Source organism: Biomphalaria glabrata, chromosome 2, assembly GCF_947242115.1.
Source record: "Biomphalaria glabrata chromosome 2, xgBioGlab47.1, whole genome shotgun sequence".
NCBI classification, from domain to species: domain Eukaryota; kingdom Metazoa; phylum Mollusca; class Gastropoda; family Planorbidae; genus Biomphalaria; species Biomphalaria glabrata.
Window position 1 is genome coordinate 33,009,655 of NC_074712.1, and position 25,766 is coordinate 33,035,420.

Sequence of the window (25,766 nt, forward strand, 5' to 3'; positions counted from 1 at the left end):
ACCTATATAGATCTATAGACTAATATATTCTAGACATCTAGAATCTAGGTTTAGATCCAGATCAAGATGTAACCCATTTCATAAAATGCCCAGACGCGACTACCAAAGTCCCGCTTTCACCTAGTCATTAGTCACCTAAAAAGTCAATTTATGTTTTTCTTTTTAAATCTGATAAAGGCTTAAAGAGCATGCCTTTTTAATTTATAACTGCCTTCTTTGTCTTTTTATTTCGTATTTACCGCTTTGCACGAACCAAATGTTTCGCGATCGTTACAAAGGTCTGGTCTCTGGTCCCTTTAATTGATTAATTGATTAATAATAAACGAAGTGAAACAGCAAATTAGTGAAGCCTAGTTTGTGTCATTGTTCTCGGATGCTTCAAACCACAAAGACGTGACATTGCTGCCACTGGTGATACGATTCTTTGTGCCATTTTTGAGCGTGCAAGATTTGAAACAGAATCACTTCTAAGAGAATTTGGTGAAATTATTTCACTATTTATGGCAAATAGTTTACAAAAACATGCCATGGACTAACAGAAAGGTTGTAGGCTTTTTAGCCTATCCAATAATGCTAATACTTGCAAGATTCAGTAGGCCTAATAGTTGAAAATATATTTGGTATTGGCCGTGCTGCCCATACGGTTCTGCAGATTTCCTCCAATAGACGTGGCCAATATTACTTCTGTTCTTACGACCAGGTCAGGATTTACGTATGTGGAAGCCCCTACACTTCTTCGAAAGCTGCAATCAAAATCCACTTTTAAACATTAATTAATAATCATACTGATATAAAATAGCAAGCTTTGTTTCACAAACAAGAAAAGCATTTTAAAAAATACTTAGGCCTAACAACAACAACAAATAAAAAACAACAATATTAAACCTTCTATTAAGGGTAGGTTAAACCCCAAACTGAAACATCAACAAATCTATCACAATTTAATGTGCTTGTATGTTTGGACGGATCATTTATTGATTTAAAAAAATATATATTTTAAAAAAATTTACCTTAAAAAGTGAATTTTTTTTTCACAAAAAGGGTAAAATAGTAAAAAAAAAAAAAAAAATGAAAACACATGTCAAGATATTTAAGTATCCAATAAATATTTTCAAATGAATTTTGCACAGTGTCTATACAGCATGTAATTCCAATCTTAATCAGCTACAATTGTTACAATCAGAAAGAGAACTTTTTAAAAATGATTTTTTTTTTAGTGTGGGAACCATAAAACTGTCGAAACTGGTTAGGGTATTGGTAAGTATTGAGGTCAAAACTTTAAAACTACTTCATAAGTTGTAATTCTGGTAGCATGTTTTGTTTCAATGTGGACATAGAAGGACTTTGTTAGCTTGCGTGTTCAGTTAGTCTCGGGGGTCCGCTTTTCTGCCTCAACATGGCACTTGGGTGGAAACGATCATTCGGGGAAGTGATAAGGCTGAATGAATAGCAAAACAAAACTCATGTGGGAGTGTCCAAGGGAATGCGAGAGCTTTTCCATTGCACGATGCGGAGTTAAAAGAGAGCTTCCACGTCCCTGTCGATAATCCATGCGCCGTTACTCAAGAGACTGTTACATTAATGGCGAGTCCAGCACGGTTAGCTTGGTACAACATAGGAAAATGGCGGAGGTTCCCGGTATAGGCCTACTCGGCCTTCGGCCATGCATTCTAGTCCATAAATGCGCCCGGAGTGCCAGATATATCGGAAATAAGCAATGCTTTACATAGGCATTGACTTAGATCTCTTCCAGACAGAACGGTTGTTCAAGCAGGCTTACATGCCAAGAGCTCGAAGAGACTTCGGCTCAGCTCTTTTGACAATCAAACGGTCCGCACTCTTCCCCCCACAGTGACACTTGTAAGTCTATATAGGTCGGTGATTTAACTAGGTTTACTAATTTGACTAAATGAAACTTCATGTTTGAAGAGTAAAATTGAAATATGCAAAATAATGACAACAAAATCAATCTAAATTGTGGGTCTCGATCTAGAATCTAGACCTAGACTATAATGATTATCTAGAGATAGGTAGTCTATATCTAATACCTAGAGCTAGATCTAGTATAAACATCTATCATCTAGGATCCGAGTTCAAAGCAAGTAAATCTATATATTATAATAATTATTATTATAGAATATAATATATAATAATAATAGATCTAGATCTAATCATCTATCATCTAGACTAGTAATCCTAGATCTATAAGTATAGATTATAATAGTAATAATACAGATAGATAGTATAGTATAGTCAGTATAGTATAGTCACAGTATAGTGAGTATAGTCAGTATAGTTCAAAAGAAATATAGATTAAATATACATCTATACTATACATCTAGATCTAGATCTAGTATAAATAATATTAATAATATAGATCTAGAATCTATTTTATTTTTTATTAATTATAATTATTTTAAATTATATTAAATAGATAGATCTAGAATCTAGACTCTATATAAAAAAAATATAATCTTACTCTCAGTTACTGTCACTGTTACTCAACTTACTGTTAATTAAGTTAATAGTGATATAGTGAATAATAGTATTAATAGTGACATATTCAAATAGTGATAGTGTTAATCACTGTTAATGATACTAATTAATTGTCTAAAACTAATGATAGTGATAGCGTAGCCTAGCCCTAGGCTAATGAAGGCTGAAGGCTTATCATGCCAATCATGGCTTATGTTATGGCTAATTAATCATGTCACTAGTCTAATGAGTAATAATGTCACTAATCATCTAATGATCATTAATGATGGCATTGATGCTAATCGGCTAGTCAATAGCAATACTCAGTAAGGCTAATTCAGTAATTGAGAGTAATAAATTGCCCTGCCCTAATCAGGGCAATCAGGCTAATGTCCTAATGCCTAATGATAATAATGTCAATAATGAAGGCTATTGAGTAATGTAGATTGTAGAACAACTTGGAGTAATACTAGATGACTAAATCTAATTAATTAATCTAATACTAGATCTAGATCTAATTTAATACTAATTAATAGTATTTAATACTAATATTAGTAATATACATAGTTTAATAGTATTAATAGGGTCCCAGACCCAGTCTATATGCTAGAATACTAAACTAAGACTTGACTATACTGTACTACTTTTAACTTTAACTACTTACTTAGTCACTTACTAATTTAGTCTTAGTGTCACATACCTCACAGTGACATAAATAGATCTGAGTAGATCTATTCTAGATCTAGTCAAACATCTATAGTCTAGATAGACTCTCTAGACTTTACAAGTTCTAGAAGTAGATTCTAAACTAATCTAAACTAAAGACAAGACAGTCACAGTTACATGAGTTACAGTAGACTAATAAAATCTTAATCTAGGCAATCTAGAAATCTAGAGATCATCTAGATCTAATTCTATATTCTAGTACAGGCCAGTTGAGGACAACATTTTATATAGAGGGCCGCATTAAAAAAATTTGGGGATGGGGGGCTGCATATATATATATAGATCTATATCTGGCTGGAGTAATGTAGATCAGTATTAGAAAACTAGATCTAGATTCCAGATCTGTTATTTACTTCTACTTCTAATAAGACTAGTCTAAGTCTAAGGCATCTCAGTATGAGTATCTAGAATAATATAAATCTACTATTGTAACTATAACTATTAATCACTAGATCTAGTCAAAGAAAACTAGATCTAGTACTATACTCTAGAGTTTACTAGTGTCTTACTAGACATTTACTAATTTAGATCTATCTATCTAATATATATATATATATATATATATATATATATATATATATATATATATAAGTGCGCACTATTAGTGACTAGACTAGGAAAGATGTTGACATTAGAGAGAGATAAATGAACACATATATATATCTAGTTGAGTTGCCTCCCTTAAGTTATTACATTGGTGTCAGAAGTGGGATTATAGGCGACTCAACGAGAGGAGGTAGGATTCGATCACAATGGCATCTTTGAAACATCTAGACCAACTCTTGATTTAAGAGCTAAGGCAGAAACTTCGTTACAGATGCCTGAAGCTTGGTGATAGCAAGGAGGTGCTTACAGCTCATCTCCGGCAAGCCCTGGTCGATGAAGAAGATGATCCAGAGACCTACCTGTTTGAAATTGAGCTGGAGATTGTCGAGCTCATTAGCAAGATAAATGAAGGTGTTGATGCAATGTGTGAACAAATTAACAGTATGGGGAACAAGGTAGATAAAATGGTGTCTCAAGCGAAAGAAGACTCGTTGGTGAAGGAGCAGTTGCCTGTAGACTCGTTGGTGAAGAAGTTGCATCGTCAGGACTGTGGCTGCACAAACAATGGTGATGGAGATGCTGGGGATTGGTGCGCCATCTGTGGCTGTGATGTGGGAAAGTCTTGTGGGTATGACTTTCTAGACAAGAAACGTGACAATGATTACTGCGAGGATCTCAAGTGGATGTACCGAATTGAAAGGAAAGAGACAAATGAAGAAACTGAAGTCTGTTATGTGCCTGTAGTGTTTGTTCCTATTGTACCTGTTACGAGTACCTCAATGAGCTGGACATATCACGATAACGTTGAACTTGAAAATGTCTATCTCCTGGACGTGAGACTGTTAGCTGATGATGAATAGGGCGCATTGGACTTTGTTTGCAATATGGCTGAAGGTGAACCTGCAGCTCCCTTGAGAGGCATCTGTCGGGAGGGTCTGGTGAAGCAGAGTGTCCAGTCATCGGCTGTGTGGATGAAAACAGTGCTTGACACTATTTCTTTGTGTGTCAAAGGGCCACATCATAGTCTCAAGAACAGACTGGCCAACTGGAAGAAGAGGAAGCGATGGTCGCAGAGAACATTGCTGGTGACTTCGTTGGGAACACGCTCCCTGCTGCCCGTGGCTCCCACCGATCGACCTCCACCTGAACTGTCAAACCTCTACTGCAGTGTTTCTTTTTGGGATGAAAAGTGCTAAGAAGGGGGGCAATGTTATAACCCCGCCATGCACACCGCCATCCAAGATAGTGCAGAAGGTGTGCACTATTAGTGGCTAGACTTGGAAGGATGTCGACATTAGAGAGAAAAGATGTCGATTTCCGCCCAAGTCTAGAGCCAATATGAAGATGTTGTGCTCAAGGCAGATGTCCTATGTGTTTGTCATGTCCTCTTGTAAATAAACTCATGTTTATGCTTATTTCATTGAGTTGCCTCCCTTAAGTTATTACAATATATTAAATCTAGATCTATGCGATAATTTCAATAATCACTATTAAACCAGAACAGTATATGTGGTAATCTAATTCTAGTCTACTAGTACTAGAGTAACTAGACTCTAGTACAGTGGTTCCCAAACTTTTCATAGACTCCTTGCAATGTCTTCTGGTATTTGGTAGACCCCCTGCTTAGCTAACACTGCAATTTGCTGTTTTATGAACTTCAAATGTAATTTTTTACTGATTTTTAACCTAGTAATGTGAAGACTGAGGCGCGGTGGCTGAGCGGTAAAGCACTTGGCTTCTGATCATCATTATCATTTTTCACAAAAAGAAGTTTTTCTTGGATTTCTCAATCCAACATAAAATGAGAATATGGCAATAAAAATGCTTCATTATGGTTGAGTCGTTTGCAAATAATTACATTTAAATAATAATCATTTCATCAATAGATCTTTGAACTGTTTTATTGCTTAGAGGAATTCTTTAATAAACTCAGATACAGGTTTGTGCTGAAAATAGTTTTTAAAACTTCTTCAGCTACTCGCAAAACTATTCATTTTTTCGCTTATTGTGTGATGTTTTCCAAATTCTGCAATTATTAAAAGATACTTTTAGACACTTGCAAACCATATATAAAGAGTTTGTCCATTGTTGGTCTTTTCTCAACTTTATCATTGGCTGTTTAAAAGCATTTCAAATCTTAATACATTTATCAGGGTGGCATGATCTTAAAGGAATCTTCAGTTTAGGTGGTATCATAAGGGTCATTACATAAACTTTTTTACATAAAAGGAACATTTGGCAATATAAGTTTGACAAGAAAAAAAAGTCAAATAAAAAAAAAATAACACTACTGTCTACATTTCATATTTAGATTACATTAGTTACATGTACACTAAAATAAGCTATTTAAATCAGATATTAACATTTACAATTTTTCATTGGAATAATATGATTCAAATTTAAAGGATTACCTATAATAAGTTATAGATAATTTATAAATATTTATATGAGATAATTGTTAATTTCATTAATGAGAATTTGAAATTAAAATCATAACCTTCTTAAATGAGAATCACTCTTGTGGACCACTATTTGCATGTGATAGACCCCCAGTTCTTTTTTTTTCACTTTTGTAAACCCCTTGGAAGTCTTCATAGACCCCTGGGGGTCTATATAGAACACTTTGGAAATCACTGCTCTAGTACTATCTAGCTCTTACTTAAAATTTAGTCTATACCTTGCCTTAATGATTGAGTAGACATAATTAAGTCAGAGTCTTGAGTTCTGAATCTACTATGAGTCTATACTAGTCAGCACTTCTGATGTTAGTTAGGACCACTAATTTTAGTCTCACATGTAAAGTTTAAAAGTAGATCTATGATATTGTAATAACTTAAGGGAGGCAACTCAACGAGATATATGTGTTTATTTACAAGAGGACATGACAAACACATAGGACATCTGCCTTGAGCACAGCATCTTCATTTTGGCTCTAGACTTGGGCGGAAATCGTTCTTCTTCCTAATGTAAACATCCTTCCTAGTCTGGTTTCTAGAAGTTGACACCTTCTGCACTAACCTGGATGGCAGTGCACATGGCTGAGTTATAAGAATATTAACCTAAAGTGCTATCTCAAATCAGGTCAAGCTATTTTGACCAGTGTTTTTATAGATTGCCAAATGCTCATAAGTTGAGTGATTACATACTCATTCAACATGATTAACATTTAAGTGTTTTAGTTCTCATTGAAGACAGTGTGAGTTACAATGGTGCTTTTTTTCCCCATGGCGTTTTTACCTGGGATATTTTGGATGTAAAATAGAGTTAAGCAAATCAATAATAAGTCATGAATTTTAGAAGATCAAGGGAATCACTGTAACTTTACAGCAAGACTTTTTTTTTTTTAAACAAAAATGGAGATTTGAGAAGATGAACAAAACTTCTGAGTATAGCTTTTTACTCTCGTTATTTTTTTTTTTTAAATGTCTTAGATCCAAAATATCCTGGTTAACAAATGTGCTGAAGAAAAAAAACTAAAACTTGTGGCCTTTTGTTTGAAATGTAATACTGCCATTGGTCATGTCAATTGTGTATGTGATTTCAGTATCATTAGGGCACAAAAAGAACTGAATAGAATCACTTTACTACTTTATTACAAGATGTCAAATTTATGTTCTTACAGAACCATGGATGAGAATTTATCCTTAAATCCATTTGCTGCTCTTTTCACAAGTGTGGAACAACCTAAAAGCTTAAGCAAAGAAACTTCTTCCAATTCTATTGGCTCCTTACAGACTAATCAAGCTCAACATGATGAATCAGGTATTTGAATTTTTTTTACAAAAAACTTGTTTCTCTCTTTTTTTTTTTTCAAGATAAGGAAAACATTTCCAAACTCATATAAAAACTATCATATATATTTACATCAAAACATCTCTTTGCCAACTGAAAAAAAAAATCTTCAAATAATATAATTTTGGTTTTCATTTTTAAGTCTAATGGTATATAACCACAATAATAAAAGGTTTCACTTTGGGATATTTTAAAGACAGATTAAGTACCAAAAGGGCAAGTGAATTTTAAAACATGGTTGTCTGGCTAGTGACAACTTTTCTGTTTTATATACAAACAAAAATTTAAAAGTTTACATTTTCTGGTTTCCAAAAATTATTTTGCACTAAGAATTGATTTTAGTAATTTTGACCCATTAAGTATACTCTCTACATCTGTTTGATTTTTTTTTTGACTGCAACTAGTACAACTTAAGCTTTACATGTTCCTTTTTGTTTCAGAAGCACAGGGAAGCTCAGCTAATAGTGAAGAACAAGAAATTAATTCTCTTGCTGAAAATATTTTTAACATTTCATTGCAGTCAGGTAGTAAATATGCCATTCAAATGTATGTCATTTAGCTCAATCTTAAGTTATAATGAATTATTAGAAGTATTTCTTGGGGAAGGGGGGGGGGGGTCTGGGTTCGATCCTGGGACCATTGAGACGACAGTCCAGAACACACTGTCCAAGCAGCCATCCTGGGGATAAATTAAAGACTATAAAACAAATATAAAACTTAAGTTAGATTTAGCTTAAGATATCATATTTATTTATGCACTTCATAAATCATGTGGAATGTTTGAATTATCTTGTTTTTGGATATTGTAATAACTTAAGGGAGGCAACTCAAGGAGGCAAGGATGTTTATTCACAGGACATCACAAATACATTATAACAACATCTATCTTTAGCATAGTCTTTTCACTTCGGCTCTAGACTTGGGCGGAAATGGTTCTTCTTCCTGGTTTCTAGAAGAGCGCAGCTTCTGCACTAGCCTGGATTGCGATGTGCATGGCAGAGTTATAAAAATATATATATATATAATTATTAACAGAGATAAACAATTTTTGAAAATAATTCAGTCAATAATATGGCTCCTTTTGTCTTTACAGAGAATGGATAAGGGTACATTTCTTATCCTAGATAAAGGGATCATTTTGTTGCATGAATATCCCTCTCAACTTAGTGATTAAGTGAGGTTCAAAGCAATACTTTTACCACCAACTCAGTTGCAAGAACTGTCATACAGAGATTCATGGTTGATTACCATAATTCTCTCTAGGGGCTCCACTTTTAATTTTTCTTCAAGGTCAATTCTTGTAACCTTAGCACTGAAAGGCTGCAGTCGTTTGAAATGTAGGTACCCTTATCCTATGTGAATAGCCTTGCTAGGTTGACTATTTCCATCTGCCCAAAGCTCCAATTTTCAGATGCATCAGGTATCCTCTTTCACCTCTTTAACTGTCAGTAGTATCAGTTTCTTCAAATTTATTATCTCAACCACATGACCAGGTGCTGGACTTAAAATACAATAATAGAAGAATTAAAAACGAAGGGCAAAGACTTCCATCTTCCACAAACAAACAAAAAAGAAAAATAATAAACTACATTTAAGTAATTCAGTATTACTTATGTTAATTGTATTCCTTGAAGTAGCATAAGTAACGAAATCTCTCAAATATTTTTGTGAAAACAGATCCTAAAAAGAGGCAAAAGCAAGTGAGATATTTTCCTGATGTTTCAGAGGACTATAAAAATAATCCAATCTTAAACATCTCCAATGTTAAGCATGTAAGTAGTCCTCATTCATATTTAAAACAGCTATGAATTTGTGTTTTTTTCTTCTGAGAGCTGGATTATAGTAGTTTTGATATACTTGTGTGTGTGTTTCAGGTTGTGTTTGATGTGCTTATGATGGATTCTCATGATGATGACTTTCATCTCAGTCATCAGCTCAATGAAGAGAGGGAATCAATCTTTGGAAATGAAAACATTGAAACCACTCAGGTTTTAACTTACCTCTATTGTGCTTACAGAAGATACCTGATGCAGATGGACAATTATTTGGTTAGTAACTAGTTACGCATTGCTTTGAAGTGCATAAAATGTTCTAGCAATTACTAGTTCGAAAGATTTTTCTGTTTATACAAAGAGTTTTTTTTTTCCATGTCCTTAAGTGGGTTCCAAGTTCTAAGAGCTGGAAGAGGTATCTGTATTCATTGCACAAATGACACATGCTACACTCCTGTGCTGATCATAGGTTTTCATCTTTAGACACAATTTTTGTGCATAGCTATTAAAAGGCTCCTGAGGGCAAAAAAGGGAAAGTCATATTCTGGACACTCAGTACCATAGTGAATGTCTTCTGCCTCATAGGTTATTTGATATTATTAGAGCAGTGAGCGCTCTTAATCATTAGATCTGCCTCATAGGCTAAAGGATTTCAACTAGTGGGCTTTTTATCATAAGAACCGTCTCATAGACTATACGATCTTTCATTAGAGCCTTGAGCTCTTTATCATAAGATCCTCTACATAGACTGTATGATTTCATTAGAGCATTGGGCTCATAAGATCCAACTTTTAGGCAATAAAACAAGGTTGTGTGCTGTAATTATTTTATTTATATTCAATAATTATACAATGCAAAAGCTATTATTATTATTTTTTTAAATACGCTTACTTATTAGACAATTTTTTAAAAATAATTTAAAATTACTTTGTCTTCCACCCAGAAATCCAAGTCTCAAAATGTATTGTCATTTCTGAAAGAATGTAAAGAAGTTATATTGCTCAATGCTAGAGGATGCTTACAAAACCCTGATATTTACCAGTACCAAGACTTTGTGAGTCAGTTCATCAACCTGTGTATCGAAGAAGATCTGCCTCCTCAAGGTCAGTGTGATGCACAAAGAAAAGTGTCCTTAAGAATTTAACTTTATTATATTATGGATTAAATAAGCTTATGCTCTCTCTTTAACACTTTGATAGACAAATTTGATAAAACTTAATGATTATTTTATTTTTTCTGTATTGCTTGGAAATAAAAGAATTAAAAAAAAATCTTGTCCTCTATAATGATTGTCATTGAGCAATTCTTGTTTTCTTTGTGTTCAGACCCAGCCAATTACCCTTGTCTGTTCCTACAAGAGGTCTCAAAAGCCATTGAGATGAACAGCAATGAAGGATCACTTAGCCAGTCATTTCAGCCAGTTCTTCTGGAGGTTAAGAATAGATTGACCTCTGCGTCAATGACTATTGTTCATAAAGATGCCATCAAATATGTCAAAGTTCTTCATTTCTTTACCAGCACACCAGCTCTGGCAAGGGTAAGTTTTTTTTTTACCTGTATTTATAGTTTTTTTAATTTGGTTTTAGTGGTATTGATTTATCATAATAATAATGGCAATGGTAATATCTTCGATTCAGAATATTAAGGATCAGTGCCATGTTTCACATGACTACGCAAACCCAGTTGCGACATGCATATTTTTCAGCATTTCGTGTACACAAAGCTGTTGTTCGCAGGCAGCCTATTTAAGTATTCTTTTCGTCTTCTGCACCTGTCTTCAAAGGCTTTCTTTTGGCTCTCGAATTTTTTTTCGAGGCCTTTGTGAGAGCTTTCCAACTGTCTCTTTCAGAGGCCATCTGCTGCCAGGTACTTATAATAATATGCAAACAAAATAGCAATAATGTCAATGAGTTTAGCTAAGATACAAATTTCAAATTTCATAATAATACAAAATGCTTCAGAATTATGCAAGAAAGTGATACAATTACATTGAACTTTTATTTTTTTAAAACTTTGGTATTCACATTAAGTGAAACAGTGGAGTCCCATTAATCTGAATGTCCGCTTAATCAGAAACCAAAATTAGGATATTTTTAGGAAATAAAAGCCCCTAAAAAATAACAGCATTTTGTACTAAAAATTACAGTACATTAATTATCGTACTTATTCTGTACTATACCATATTTTTAGCATTTTACATTACACTGTATATAGCTCTTTAGTTCTGTACATCAAATAAACCATACCTTAAGTCAGTCAACTAGAATACTGTTTTAAAAAAATTATATAAATAAATGCTTGGAAGTTTGTGGAAAATAGTTCCAGGAAGTGTATGTGAATATTATTCAATGATATGTGATAAATTGCTTGGCTGCAACAGTATGATAATGATACAGGTATTTTAAAATCTGATACAGTAATATAAGAGACATTTCTGTGATTTTCAATCACATGGCAAGAAAGAGTGTGTACCACTGAGATACTTGCTCCAACAGGTCTTCCCAGCATCATTATAATCCACAGACATTGCCACCTGCACTGGCTTGGTCATGTCTGCCGGATGGAGGACAATTGTATCCAATACATGGATGTAATCAAACAGGACCTCAAAGCAGTGGCATTGATGCTGACTACTGGGAAGACATAGCCCTAGACCACACTATGTGGAAAGAGATGGTGACCAAGAAAGCTATGGACAGTGAAAAAGCATTGGTGTCTGCCAAGGAAGAAACGCATGTCAAATGAAAAATGACTGGCTCTTCTACCATCAAAGCAAATGGCCACTTAACCAACAAGACATGTGGATGGGAATGTCTCTCAAGAATAGGGCTCCACTGTCACATGAAAAAGTTTTGAACCATAGTCATTCTAGGACTGAAGGAGGCAAACAAGAAACATTTGTCTCTTTTTTCACACATTTCATACACAGAGTCTGTTAGTTTCAGAGAGATGAAATAGAATTAACTTATCACTATATCCTGTACCAGTTTATTTAAGTCATGTAGGTTCAGAGAGATGAAATAGAATTAACTTATCACTAGATCCTGTACCAGTTTAAATGCTTAAGGAGCCTACTGAGCATCAACTACTTTATTACCTTTGTGTATTAGAAAGAGTGCTGATATTCATTTAGGAATGTCCATTAGAAAATTTAGATAGCTTATCACCTATTACTGTTTGGCATTGTTAACCTATCTAAGCTTCAACAGTCACTTAATTTCTATATAATCCTGCTTATAGATATTAAACTTAATCGTCTCAAGATTTTCATTACTTTAAACATTAATGTTTATGTTTCAGACATTTTTATCTTTGAATACACCTGAACCTTCCCAAAATTTTCATGGAAGAGTTTATGAAATGACTCCAATTGGTGCAGCTCTTAGTCTCAGTGTTCTTCCACGTGGAGAAAATGGACCCTTCCATTTTTTTTCAAAACCTTCATCCCAGAGTAAAAAGGAAATTGATGTAGTTGAACAAAGTGTTTGGTGGGTAAGTGAAAGTTGGAACTACTTCTACTTCACGTTTTTCCCATGTTTAATAAATACAACAAAACATTAGTAAATGCTAAACATTTGATTTTGTTCAAGTGAACTCTAATTTTGAATAAGAAAAAAAAAATGTTCATATGCATCTATGAGAAATTTAATTTTTAAGAGCTTAAATTTGAAAATACAAAGAGAAAAATTTGAAACAATCTTTTTGTCAACTGTTAGCTTACAATGTAAAAAAAATTGTCTTTTATTTTGTTCATTGATTGTGAAATTTAAATGACTTGATTTCTTTGACAGGCTACTGAAGAACTTGTCTCTGCTATTCACAAAATTTTTGTTGATTTAATGAAAGTAACTCCTGAGATGAAACACTACACACTGCGTTGGTTAGGTCTTTGTATTCAAGGAAATGCTGGTGTGTAATGGTGTTTTTACATTTAAAACTTAACATTATAATGATACTCTATGGTTGATTATACAAGCCATTAAGATTGTTTGATTTTTTTTTATGGATTTGATTTTAGATATTTTAATTTTAATTAATTTAATTAATCTATTATTTTTACTACTCTTTAAAAAAACATTTGTTTACTTATAAATGATAGATTTAAAAGTTGACTTATAAATTTGTTCATATAACTGCTACAAGCTGCATTTTATAATTAAACATCTTATTAGTAACATCATAAGTAATTTCCAACCTAATATACATTTTAAAATAAGTGATTCAAAGTCAAGTTATTTGTGTACTGGTGTTACAGGAAGGGCTAAAATCTGGGACAACCATATTGCATCGGATAAATTTGTTAGTGATGCATTTGCAGTAAATCTCACTCATGTACTCTTGATGTTCTGCAAACCATTCTCTGACCCAACTTCTAATAAAATTCTGAAAATCCAAGCTTCCTACACCAAGGCGGTAGCCAACGGAGACAAGGAAATGTTGCGGCGTTCCATCCATCTCTTAGGTTTGATATTTTGGTTTTGTTTTAGATAAACTATTTATTTATTTAATTTTAATTTCCTTGTCAGACTTGACTTAATGCAACAGATTATAGTCTAAATACTAGATCTTTAATGAGGAAACATTTTCTCCTTTGATCTGAACACTTGAGGGGAGAGACTCCCACGTGATTAGTAAATAATGTTATCATCTACTACACTCTTCTATTACATAATCATAACCTGAATATCATTTGTATGTCAATTATTTTAAATAACTTATTAATTACTATAATTAACAATTAATGTCATCTTAAATCTATAGCAGGAGTATCATTTCTATGTTAAGGAATGCTTGTTGAAACCAGCCTTTTGTATTTCCAGGTATGCAGAAGGAAACTTGTCTGATTCCTTCCAGTGATTCTATCCCAGTAGAAGAAGATGACACCTACACATTTATCACTGAATGCTTGTTTATAACACACAAAGCTATTCAGGTTAGTGAGTGTTTCTACATAGTTCCATATACCTGTCTGAACTCACATACATGTCAATAGGGTAAGAGTCTTAAGATCAAGCACCCATTTCAATGCAACTTGATTTGGTATGTCTTATAATCTCACACACTGTCCCTGAACAATATTTTATAGACCTGACCTCACACACTTGTCCAATACAAAACAATTTAGTATATACAGGTAATCCTCGACTTATGACGGTATTCCGTTCCTACGCGGCGCCATAAACCGAATTTCGATGTGAGTCAATTCATACAGAGTACTGTAGCATAATAACAGTACTGTGCTGTACTGCAAACACTTAATACATAATTATCAATAAAAACAGTAAAATATTGTGCAGAAAAGTAATTTTAATAATGAAATACTCTACTGTACTATACAGTACTGTAAGTGCTGTAACAGTAATAAACAGTACTTTATGACCTGGTGCTGACTTATCCTCCTTGGCGATGTATGTACGGTTGGGTAAATGTTTCCAAAACAAGCCTGTCTCATCCACGTTGAACACTTGTTGAGCACAGTAACCACCCTCCTCAATTATCTCAGCCAATGTTTTAGGAAACTCAGTTGCTGCTTTCTCATCAGCACTTACAGTTTCACCTTGCACTTTAATGCTATGAAAATTGGCACAATCCTTAAACCTCATAAACCAACCCCTACTCGCCACAAGTTCTTCATTTTCACTTCCTTCTCCCTTTTCTCTTTTCAACACCTCAAACAGTCGCCTAGCTTTCTCCTGAATAACCATAAGGCTCACAGGGATACTGGACTACACTATTGTATAAATGTATTCCTCCGCCACTGCACGTAATTCGACATACGTCGCAAAACCGCGTAAGTCGGACTGAGCCGTCGTTAACACCGTCATAACCATGAAACGGCGTAAGTCGAGACCATCGTAACCCGAGGACTACCTGTATTTCTTAACTTCACATCTTATTTAAAATTTAATTTTCCTTACATCCCTCTTTTCTTATTAATAATAGTGCTATATTGATTGATTAAAAAATCTGTCTATGTGGCATCAGAATGCTTATTTAAGCTTATTGTTTGTAAAGAAATGATATTCTGACTTAACAAAATCACATACTAATGTAGGAAAAAACTAAAGCTAGTGGTTTAAAGATGCAAACATTTTCTTGAGCTTGAACTTTAAATAACTTTAGTCACCCTTGCTGAGATTAGGTTGCACACTCATTTCTTGGAGAGAGCCCTTCATGTTTGTACTTTGTATCATTACTTCCCAGGAAGAGTTGCCCTTGGTAAAATATCTTGTAAGATCAATTGCTTTTGTGATTTGAGGATTGGAGATTTAGTGAACCTTTTATCTTCATAATGTTCAATGTACTAAGTACTAAGAGTCCATTCTCATTGTTTGCCTATGTCACACTTCATTGCACACTTGGTCAGAGTCTGAAGTTTTAGAGAATAGAATAGAGAAGGTTCGAGCAAAATCTTGACCATATCAAAATAATGAAGCCTAGGAGACCAATAAATATCACAAAGACTTGTAGATGGTTTTATTTGGGAAACCATAAAAAAGGCAAAATAAGCATGTCTTAGTGTCAGTCTCAGTTCATGTCAGTTTTATGATCATGCAATCTGTTTAATTATTAATTGTTGTTTCATTTGTATTGTTTCACTAAATCCTGGGAATTGAGTGCACTTCAGTTTTTTGTATGTATCCATGCACACTTGAAGTCTATAATATTACACCCTGTTCATCAACTCTCATCAACAATGCCACATATTTAGAACCTCTGAGTTAACAAAACTTGGCACCATCATGGGCTAAGTTTACACCTCTAAGTTTACACCTATTTATTTCCTCATTAGTGCTGAGCAGGAATTCTAATGCCAATAGTTTTTTTTTTAAACAAAATTAATATTCTTCAGTATTGTTTGTTGCTCTCAAACAAGACACCCCCAATTTCTAATTATATAATATACACCATTGCAAAGAACTGTACTACTTCATCCCACACATTAATAAAAATATGTTACCCCAGTATCTTGTGCTTAGTGAAAAACATTCAAACCATATAAAGATACTCTTTAAAAAAATTATTTTTGAATATTGCAACGTGGCAGAAAAGTAATTTGTCATTTAGACCTATCTGTTTAAAACTTTTTTAGATTAACTGTCATTTTAGCTCTCGTGTTTTTGTTTGTAATGTTGTTACAGCGCCTTGAGCCTACATTTTGTTTGTTAACAGCGCTTTATAAATAAAATTATTATTATTATTATTTTAAGCCTTTTGTTAAAGGAAAGGGAAAGATTTTGGTTTTTGAATGCATGCAGGAAGAAAAGAAAAAGAAGATGGCAAGGACACATTTAAAACTGTTCTTAGAAGCTTACACATCAATTTTATTTATGATTAATATTGCAGAATTTTCATAAATACTGATAATTAAATGATAAAAAAAGCATCATATTACTTTTTTTTTTGTTTAGACATTTTTAAATGAAAGTTGAAACCAATTTTTCTGTTGAAACAGGTTTTAGTACAACCAGTTATTGGTCGACTTTTGTCAGTTAATCGAGATCTACATCAAATACAAAGGTTGTATAATGAAGTGCTACAACAGTCTGCTGGGAATGAGGAGCCAGTTCTCAATATTAAAGAGAGAATGGAGAAAGGTAAAACCTTCAATTATACAATCAAACACTGTCGTTTATCACATTGATTTATGCACAGTTTTAAGTAAGTAAGTAAGAAGCAAGGTAAATACAATGTGCCATTAACAATATTGAAACAAAATATATGGTTGAAATGAGATGAACAATTATTGTTCAAACATTTTTTTGGTTTGTCAACTATTTATTTTTGTATTTGTATTAGAACGTGACATTAATTATTGGTATCAGACTTAACAATTTGGTATAAATTTGTCCAGACAGTGGATTTTTTGTCTAGAAGTGATACCTATGGGCTTTGCCTCACCTCATTCATTGTGCCATTGTCAAAACTTTGTACAGTAGGCAGCTCTTTCACTAAACCAGCCTTTATCATCCTGGAACTTACGTATCCAAACGGGGTATACTCTAAATACATTTCAGTGACAATGATTTTTTTAAATGGCTAAATTTGACAAAAGATTGAGGGGACTTAAAAATAAAAAGTTAAATAAAGGGGAGATATCATAAAGAAGTTTAGAGAAATCCTACATATTTAGTACTGCTGACTGTTCTTTTAAGATGTTAAAGTTCTTTATTGTAATTGTTTGTACATTTCATTTCTCTTCTGGCAGTCCATTTCAAGTTCCATTTGATTTTGTTAGACACCTTGTTTATAGTATTAGTTATTTAGCGACGCACCATAGAAGACGTATATTGAACGGGACTAGTGACGTTTGGGATATTTTGTGTTAGAGACCGGAAAATCAGTTAGCGATAGAATCCTCTAGGGTAAAGACATGTTTAGTTGACAGAGACTTTTACTGTGGCCTTTTCTTAGAATAAATATATGATAAATTGTTCATCAGTGTTGACCACATCTCTTTACTCGTTAAATCGATCGTCTTGTTTATTCTGTTTTGTTGATCAACTACACTGAATACACCCGAACAATAAAACTCAAACGCTTGCAGAGTAATTAATTGAAATTCAAGTCATCTAGAGTTGACCTCAAGACAGCCTGAACAAGTACATCACAATTTCCATTTCTACAACATAGTAGTTTTGAATCCTAATTTATAAAGTTATTGCTCTGTGTTGTTGTATAGTGTTCAAATCATTTCCTTCCAGCCATGACTTTCTACCTGAATCGTAAAACTGCTTTGACTCAGCCTGGACTTTTGTCTCTCTCGTTCAACTTCCTGATCACCTCAGTTGCCTGGTTGTGTTTAGTAGCTACCACTGACTTGCCCAAAGCAGATCAGGTGGATTCTAAAACACAGGTGACAACAAATGTATTCTGTTATGTAATATAATTATGCAAACAAAAATACCTCAATCAGATTCTAGAGGAAACTAAAAAGTAATATTCCAACAGTTTACTTTATCAATTAGAATTAGTTTAGAATTGTTTACTAAAAGGTAATTTAAAAAAAAATTAATTATGACTAATATTATCATTTGTATTGTATAAAACATAGGTGCCAGAATTGAAATTCCCCTTGTCAGATCAAGTACCTAATGCATTAACTTGTATACCAGAATTTTTAGCTGAAAACATCTGCCATCTTGTCAACCATATACATCGGTTTGAAGATACAGTTTTAGAATCAGTGGAAACTAGGTAATGACATCAGCCTTAGGTACCCGTAATGGTTTGATCAGTATGACAGAATCTGGTGCTTGCTATTTTGTTTATGTTATTAGATTCTTATCTACACACTTATATAAAGGAAAGAATTTATTTTATTGGTTTTAACAAAGATTTATGTGAAATAGAAACGAGAATCAAGTTCTAGACCAGTTGTTTATAATAAGTTGATTTATTCTGAATGAAAAGAAATATTTGTTCTACAAACATTTATTTTAGTTGTGAAAATCCAAATATAAACTAAATCTGTTCAGTTTGTTATAGGACGTTTTTTTATTTTGCAATTTTTATGTGTTTTTACTGTTCTGAGAAAAATCTGTTTTTAGTGGGGTTTTTAAAATGTTTTTTCATTACTATCAGGCTGAATTACCTCATGAACTTTGTTCTGGTCTTCATGAGTTCACCCAAGAGAATGAAGAATCCACACCTGAGAGCAGAACTGGCTGAAATGATGTCCTCCTTGATGCCTTTACAACCAAATGAAGTTCACCCAGAAAGATTACAGGGTTCTCAGTAAGTTACACTGGGGCCCAGTCACATCTAGTGATTTTTAAATATTAATAATGTATATCTTGGCAGTCTTTAAGGTATTTATAATAAAAATAAATCCTGTTACCTTGACCTAGGTATTTCAGAGAAGAGCTCTTCAAGAGTCACCCCCATGTGACATATATCCCAGAAGCCTTGCTTCATGTATTTGTCAGTATTGAAATGACTGGGGAGAGTGTTGCCTTTGAACAAAAGTTTAGTTACAGGAGACCCATGTACAACATTTTGAAATATATTTGGAGCATTCCTTTGCACAGGAGAAAGCTTAAAGTAAGCTGTTATTTTATTTAAAACATATTTTTAATTTATGTGTGCAACTTAGGCCATGCTCTAGACAATTATATAGTATAATTTTAAACAGAAATAGAACTGTTGAGCTAACGTAGTATATAAAATAACCTGTTATTTTATTATCACTGATTTTCTTATTACAAGATTTGACTATCATTTAATTATGCTTAGGGTCAGATAAACATTTTGGCATCTCATTACATATACGTTCCAGTTTATATCTTTATTGTAAACAATATAATTTTGTACTTGGTTTAAAATTGGTCTGTTTATTTCAAAATGGCGGAATGTGACTTTGACTTTTTTTTTCAATGTTCCTTTGAGTAATTTAAGTAAAATGGTAGGATCAAATTTAATAGGTGCAGTTTTTCTTAACAAATTATCTTAATTTTCATTATTAACATGAAAAACATTTTTAATAAGTGATCATTATATTAATTTACATTAACATTGTAAGAAATGTGGAAGAATTGATTTTGAGAAAAAGTAAATAAATTGGCCAACTCAAGAATATTTATAGGAAAGTAGCTAGAAAATTAAGCAAAAATACAACAGCTTTGTTTTCAACCATTAAGAACTTCTCAATTGTTTTGTATTTAACTCTGCTATTTATCATAGTCATTTTGTTGTGGTTACAGAAATGAACTAGTTAGTCTGTAATTGAAAAATATTGTTCTATATCTACAGAGTTTAGCCAAGTTAGCTGAAGAGAATATCATGTGTTCAGAGCCACCACTATTTCTGAGATTTATCAATTTACTTGTCAATGATGCTACATTTTTGCTGGATGAAGCCCTCATTGTAAATAACACCAATAGATATGTTTCTCAAATCAATGCCTCTTAGAATATCTCATGTTCAAAGGAAAACATTGGAATAAAAGAATATTTTTGAGCTTGAAAGAGTTAATGTTAATTGAGAGAATTTATTTTATAGACTACCAATATCCCTCACATAAAATATTTTAAAAGAAAATGATTTTCTCAAAAAATTTTTTTGCAACATTTTTTCTAAATGTTTTCAATGTTCTGGTATTTTGTTTGAATTTTAACAATAAATAAAATAAATCTTTCTTCTTTAAATCTGTTGTTCCGTTTTCCAGTATATCTGTAAGATTAAAGAGAAACAGCAAGAACGAGAGCGTGGAGACTGGAGAAGTTTGCCTGAGGCCCAGCGCCATCAGGAGGAGGCCAACCTCCAACACATCTCAAGGCTAGCTCAGTATCACAATGTGATGGGCAGTGCCACCATCAGCTCTCTCAGGCTAATCACTGAGGAGATCAAGTCCATCTTTTGTCACCCCACGTTTGTAGACAGGATGGCCAGCATGCTAAACTACTTTTTAGTTCGACTGGTACGTTACGTAGTCTTTTTGAAGTTCACTTGATCCCTTGCACTTGGATCTTTTTTGAATTATACTTGATCTGTCAGGCATTCAGGTACCGGGTACCTTAATTTAATCATTTAACAAAACTGTTGGGGGGGGGGGGGGGAGAATTTTTGATTTCATAACAATTTGTGATTTTTGCTTACTTGGACTATTAACAGGTTGGCCCCCGACAGAAAGATTTTAGTGTCAAAGACAAAGAAAGCATTGAATTTAAACCTCAGGAGACTGTGTCCAACATATCAAGCATATATCTAAACCTACAAAGCAGTGATTTGTTTTGTCAGGCTGTGTTTCAAGATGAGAGGTCCTATTCATCAAATCTCTTTGCTCAGGTTAGTACATCATGTCCAGAAGTATATTTGCTCTTTACTTTGTTGACCTTCTGTTTTGCTCATCAGGATATGGCATTACAATAAACAATTTTTTTAACAGTCTTTTAATACTTGAACACTATTCCTCCATGTGTGTCTTTGATTATTAGTATATATAGCATAGGAGAGCTTCATTTACTTTGCCACCTTATACCACAGTAAATCAAGAGGACAATATTTGTCCAGTGAGATACAAGATAACATTACTTCCTCATTATTTACTATTCAAGCTCATTATTCTGTTCAATCATATATCAAATAATTATTATTGTGTCATGTATGTTTGTTGTTAAGACTTCATCTATGCATTAACTCTGTGCTGTTCACAGGCCACTGAAGTCATGGCCAAGATAGGAGAGTCCTCTCAGGCTGTTGCTGACTTCATGTTACTGGATGAGAAGATTAAGGTAGCCTTGGTGTTGATATTTACTTGACATCAATATATGCTTACAATATACTGATTTTAAATCGCTTTATGACTTCATTAGAACTGCTTTGACCAGTTTATTGTATCTAGTTAATACATATGTGACCCAGATGAGATTAAAAAAACAACTGAATTGCTAGCTTAATGTTTATAAAAAGAAAATATAGAAGAGGGTATAGTTATAAATATGTATGTTATGTGTACAAAAACAATTATTTGATTTACAAAAATCTAATGATGTTAAATTTGAATTAACCTCCAAGATATGTTTTGATAGAATGGAATCTTGTTTTCATTGTTCTCAAATGTATTCAAATAAATATACATTTCAATGGACACATCTTTGTTAAAATTAGGAATGAAGTACCTTGATGAAATGAAAAAAAAATGTTTGAAAACTTTTATTCGTTTAATTGATCAAGATACAATAAAAAAAAATACTCTGGGTTTCTAGTATCATATCCAACTTAAAAGAATCAATGATATGCTTCTAAATAACAAGATAAGTGATATCAGCTTTTAAAAGTATCATTAATTTATGATATTCTGAAATAAATTTGTATGTGGTCAAGCTTCTAGATTTTAGAATAGGATGTCCCAATTAGCTATTAAGAATTGGCTAATTTTAACTTAGAATGTATTCAATGACAACTAATAAATTAGCCCTTGCCAGACTAAAGTCTAAAAACACAAAGATGTTTTTATAGTCAAAAATTTAATTTTAGTGAATGTTCTACAAAGTTCCCCAAGTGAGCATGGAGGTCCAAAAGTAGGTAAAATATTAAATTATTTATATTTTAACCTAGTTCAAACAATAGATAAATGAATACATAACACTATTCCCCATACTGTCGACACCCTTTATGTTATAATTATTATCATTGCTGGTATAGTTAACTGTTTTCTATACACATTTTTATTTTCAGAAAATGCAATCAACCAAATTAAGTGAAGAACAGGCTCTGGCAGATGCACCAGAAGAATTTTTAGATCCAATCATGGGAACTCTTATGTCTGATCCAGTCATGCTACCTTCCTCTAGAAACATTGTGGATCGCAATGTGATAGCTCGACACATACTCAGGTATTTTATATAGAGAATCATACACTTTCTTTTAGCTTCTTACCACACTCACTAAATTTATTTATTTTTGAGTATTCAATTTCCATTTCTTTTCTTGTTTGTTTTAGTGATCAAACAGATCCTTTTAACAGGCAGCCCTTATCTCTGGATATGGTCATCCCCCAGCCTGATCTCAAGAATCGTATACAGGCTTGGAAGCGTGATAGGTTAAATAAGGGTTCTTCCTAGGTAGTGTTACCAAACGGTCTAAGAAAAAGCGTTGTTTTAAAAATCCTCAAGCAAAACTCCAGTTTAAGCGAATGAAGCTTTTTTTTTTTTTTTTGTAAATTTCAGAGATAAAAATTTGAGCCTACTGATGTTTAATAAAACTACACTGCAGTCATTCAGTATTTTTATAAATGTTTTTTAAAATCTTCTTAGACTTTGCTTTGAACTATAAATTTGTGTAACGTTCTTAAGTGAACAACTTTACATTGAACATTCAATTTTTCATTCTCACCTTATTCCATTAGTATATTCGCAGAAAATCACAAAATTTAAAGCAAAACTTGTGATGATTATTGTTTTGGTTCTGTGATATATTTAAATTGAGCAAATAATTAACAAATCAAATGTGTAGACATTAAAGTGAGTATAACAATTATTTTTCTCTTTTTAACATTTTTTTATTGTGAATTTTTATTATTGTGGTCAAAGAAGAAAATAGATATGTGTTTAGTTCATATGTTTTCTTTTGTTTTAATTACATTTTTGGGGGTGTTTATTTTGTATATGTATTGTATTTGTATTTTGGTTCAACCAATTTTCATGTTACATTGGTTGTTGAAGTCACTGCCACATAATTGATTGGGAGTTAAGGTGACAAAAATTGCATTTGTTTACATGAGAATATATTATTGGGTATATTTTAAAGTGATTGTCAAGAGTTTATAAAATAAGCGCATGATTGTTTGGTCTTAAGTGGTTCTTTGGATGCCTTAATTGTAACACTATTAACAACTTTTAAATGTTACAAACATTTAAAAAATTTTTTTGTCTAGTTTTTTTTTTACCATTATTTTAATAATGGTGTATGTATAAAAAATAGGTATGTGTACAATTAAAATACTTTTTGCGTTCAACTTTGTGAATAAACAAAAATATTTAGTTTATTTTTGGAAATGAAAGAATATATTGATTTTCTTTTTTTTTTTTTATATGCTAATGTTACTTGTATTTGTAATTTTGTTTGAGATTATTTTACACAAAAAAAAACAACTTTAAAAATTTTGTTTAATAAGAATTGAGATAATTTGAGTTTTGAAGTTGCTTCAATTAGGTTGTTTGATTTAAATTTGCTTCTTTGTTGTCATTTTGCTGCTGTGTTTTTATTGAAAAACAAAATATTCCTGACAATTCAAAATAAACTTATTCTTGCACTATATACTGTTTTCAACAACCCCATAACAAGCCAGCTCTCACTGATCCTTCAACATTCTGCTATCAATCACATAGGTCTCACCAGCCACATGAGGAGGCATAAAACCCCAGTGTAAAGCCCTCAGCCCCCTGGATGACAAAAGTGGTCATCATTGAACCATGATGGACGAACTATATATATCAATCAATTTCAATGAATGTCACATTTACAAATTATTTAAGTCATGGCTATATTTGTATAGACTTTTGTCAATAATTTAAAGTAGGTAGTTGTCCAAAGATTGACGTTTGGTCCTGGTCCTGTATTGGTTACTAATGTTAAGGATTGAAATTTGGTCATGTATAAGTTTCCATTATAAAGTAAAGGATTGACCCTTGGTCCTGTATTGGTTACCGGTACCAATGTAAAACCATGACACTTCATTGAAAACAAGATGAGAATATTTCATAACCATTTTTTTAATGAATCAAATAGAAAACAGTAAATCAATTTTTAAAAAATAAATTAAATTATAATTTTTATATTATATTTACCTAAATGGACACCAAGTTGAGTTATCAGCTTAACTTGCAATATAAGAAATCTTATTGAAAAAATGTTGTCATGGCTTGACCTAATTACTTCACTGTGGTTTTCACTTCCTAATTTACTGTCTTCTGTACAGAACCTTCAAGTATTTCTACAAAAAGGAGGATTTCCAGAAGCTATAGAGTAGGTCTCAAGATGCTCTCACAGAAATATTTTTCAGCAGCTACAGTTGACTCTTGATAGTCATACACTTCATTATTTGAAACACTCATTTGCTATCCAACATCAAGAGAAAAAAAACATTAAATTAAAGTGAACAAATATTCTCTAGTTGAGGAAGCTCTTTATGCTTAGTTAAACCATGGAACAGACTTGCCCCAATTTCTTAACATATTTTTTTATTGTGAAATCATGGAAAAAGATTATTTCCATCCTAGCGAAGGCTGGTTTGAGAATTTAGAAATTTTAATTATCTTATGTTTCTAATATACGTGAAGAAAGAAATTATTATTATCAAAAATTAAAATGCCAAATGCATGAACAAGTGTAATGCTGACAAAACCAGCTTAAATTGGCAGCAACTTCCTACACATACATTTGTAACTAGAAATAACCTTTGTCAATCCCAACATCTTCCCAGTAACTGTAGAACTATTCTTGCTAGTAAGTAAGAGAGAAAATCTCTCTCCTCTTTTTGAGGTTTCCTTTTGTTGAGGGATTTCATCATAAATATTGAAGAATTAAATATTGACCTATGGTTAAATAATTTTATGTCATAAATGTTCAGTTTCTTGTAATGATGGCTAGTGTTTTATGATGGATTTTATTCATTATAGATTTATTATCATAACTTATTGTATGGTAATTTAAAGTGTTTGATTAAGTCTATAGAACATGAGGAGTTGCTGCATATATTAAAGGTATGTGGATGACACCAAGTTAGTTGAATTGTTCTGGTGGCTGTAGAGTAAAGCAATTGGCTTCTGAACTAATAGGTCCTGGGTTTAAATCTTGGTGAAGACTGGGATTTTTAGGATGTCCCTAAGTCCACCCAGCATAACTTAGTTGAGGAAAGTATAGGTGGTTGGTTGTTGTGGTGGCCACACGAAACCCTGCTCGTTAACCATTGGCCAAAGAAACAGATGGCCTTTACATCATTTGCTGTATAGA

The 25,766-nt window shown here is 32.7% G+C and overlaps 1 protein-coding gene across 4 annotated transcripts; it reads left to right on the top strand.

Moving 5' to 3' along the window:
* Positions 1-1,927: 1,927 nt before the first annotated feature.
* LOC106072299 (ubiquitin conjugation factor E4 A-like) lies at positions 1,928-23,962 on the top strand. 4 transcript variants are annotated; one of them, XM_013232662.2, is made up of 22 exons: positions 1,928-2,102; positions 7,370-7,509; positions 7,980-8,063; positions 9,217-9,311; positions 9,414-9,587; positions 10,255-10,414; positions 10,637-10,848; positions 12,612-12,803; positions 13,103-13,220; positions 13,567-13,773; positions 14,132-14,244; positions 16,768-16,909; positions 18,017-18,168; positions 18,367-18,509; positions 18,897-19,049; positions 19,163-19,355; positions 20,064-20,177; positions 20,479-20,730; positions 20,925-21,098; positions 21,467-21,544; positions 22,491-22,648; positions 22,756-23,962. In XM_013232662.2, exons 2-22 carry the CDS (start codon positions 7,374-7,376, stop codon positions 22,874-22,876), a joined length of 3,171 nt encoding a protein of 1,056 aa, XP_013088116.2. In that variant the 5' UTR covers positions 1,928-2,102; positions 7,370-7,373; the 3' UTR covers positions 22,877-23,962. The 4 variants fall into 4 exon arrangements, with proteins under 4 accessions (XP_013088116.2, XP_013088109.2, XP_013088131.2 ...); XM_013232655.2 differs by having other exon boundaries at positions 1,928-2,098; XM_013232677.2 differs by having other exon boundaries at positions 1,928-2,098; positions 7,983-8,063.
* Positions 23,963-25,766: the final 1,804 nt, after the last annotated feature.

Bases quoted from the DNA above. Each gene is read 5' to 3' on its own strand.
- LOC106072299 (XM_013232662.2), top strand. From the start codon at position 7,374: ATGGATGAGAATTTATCCTTAAATCCATTTGCTGCTCTTTTCACAAGT. The intron at 7,510-7,979 runs GTATTTGAATTT...TTTTTGTTTCAG, and splicing joins AGCTCAACATGATGAATCAG to AAGCACAGGGAAGCTCAGCT. The intron at 10,849-12,611 runs GTAAGTTTTTTT...TTTATGTTTCAG, and splicing joins GCACACCAGCTCTGGCAAGG to ACATTTTTATCTTTGAATAC.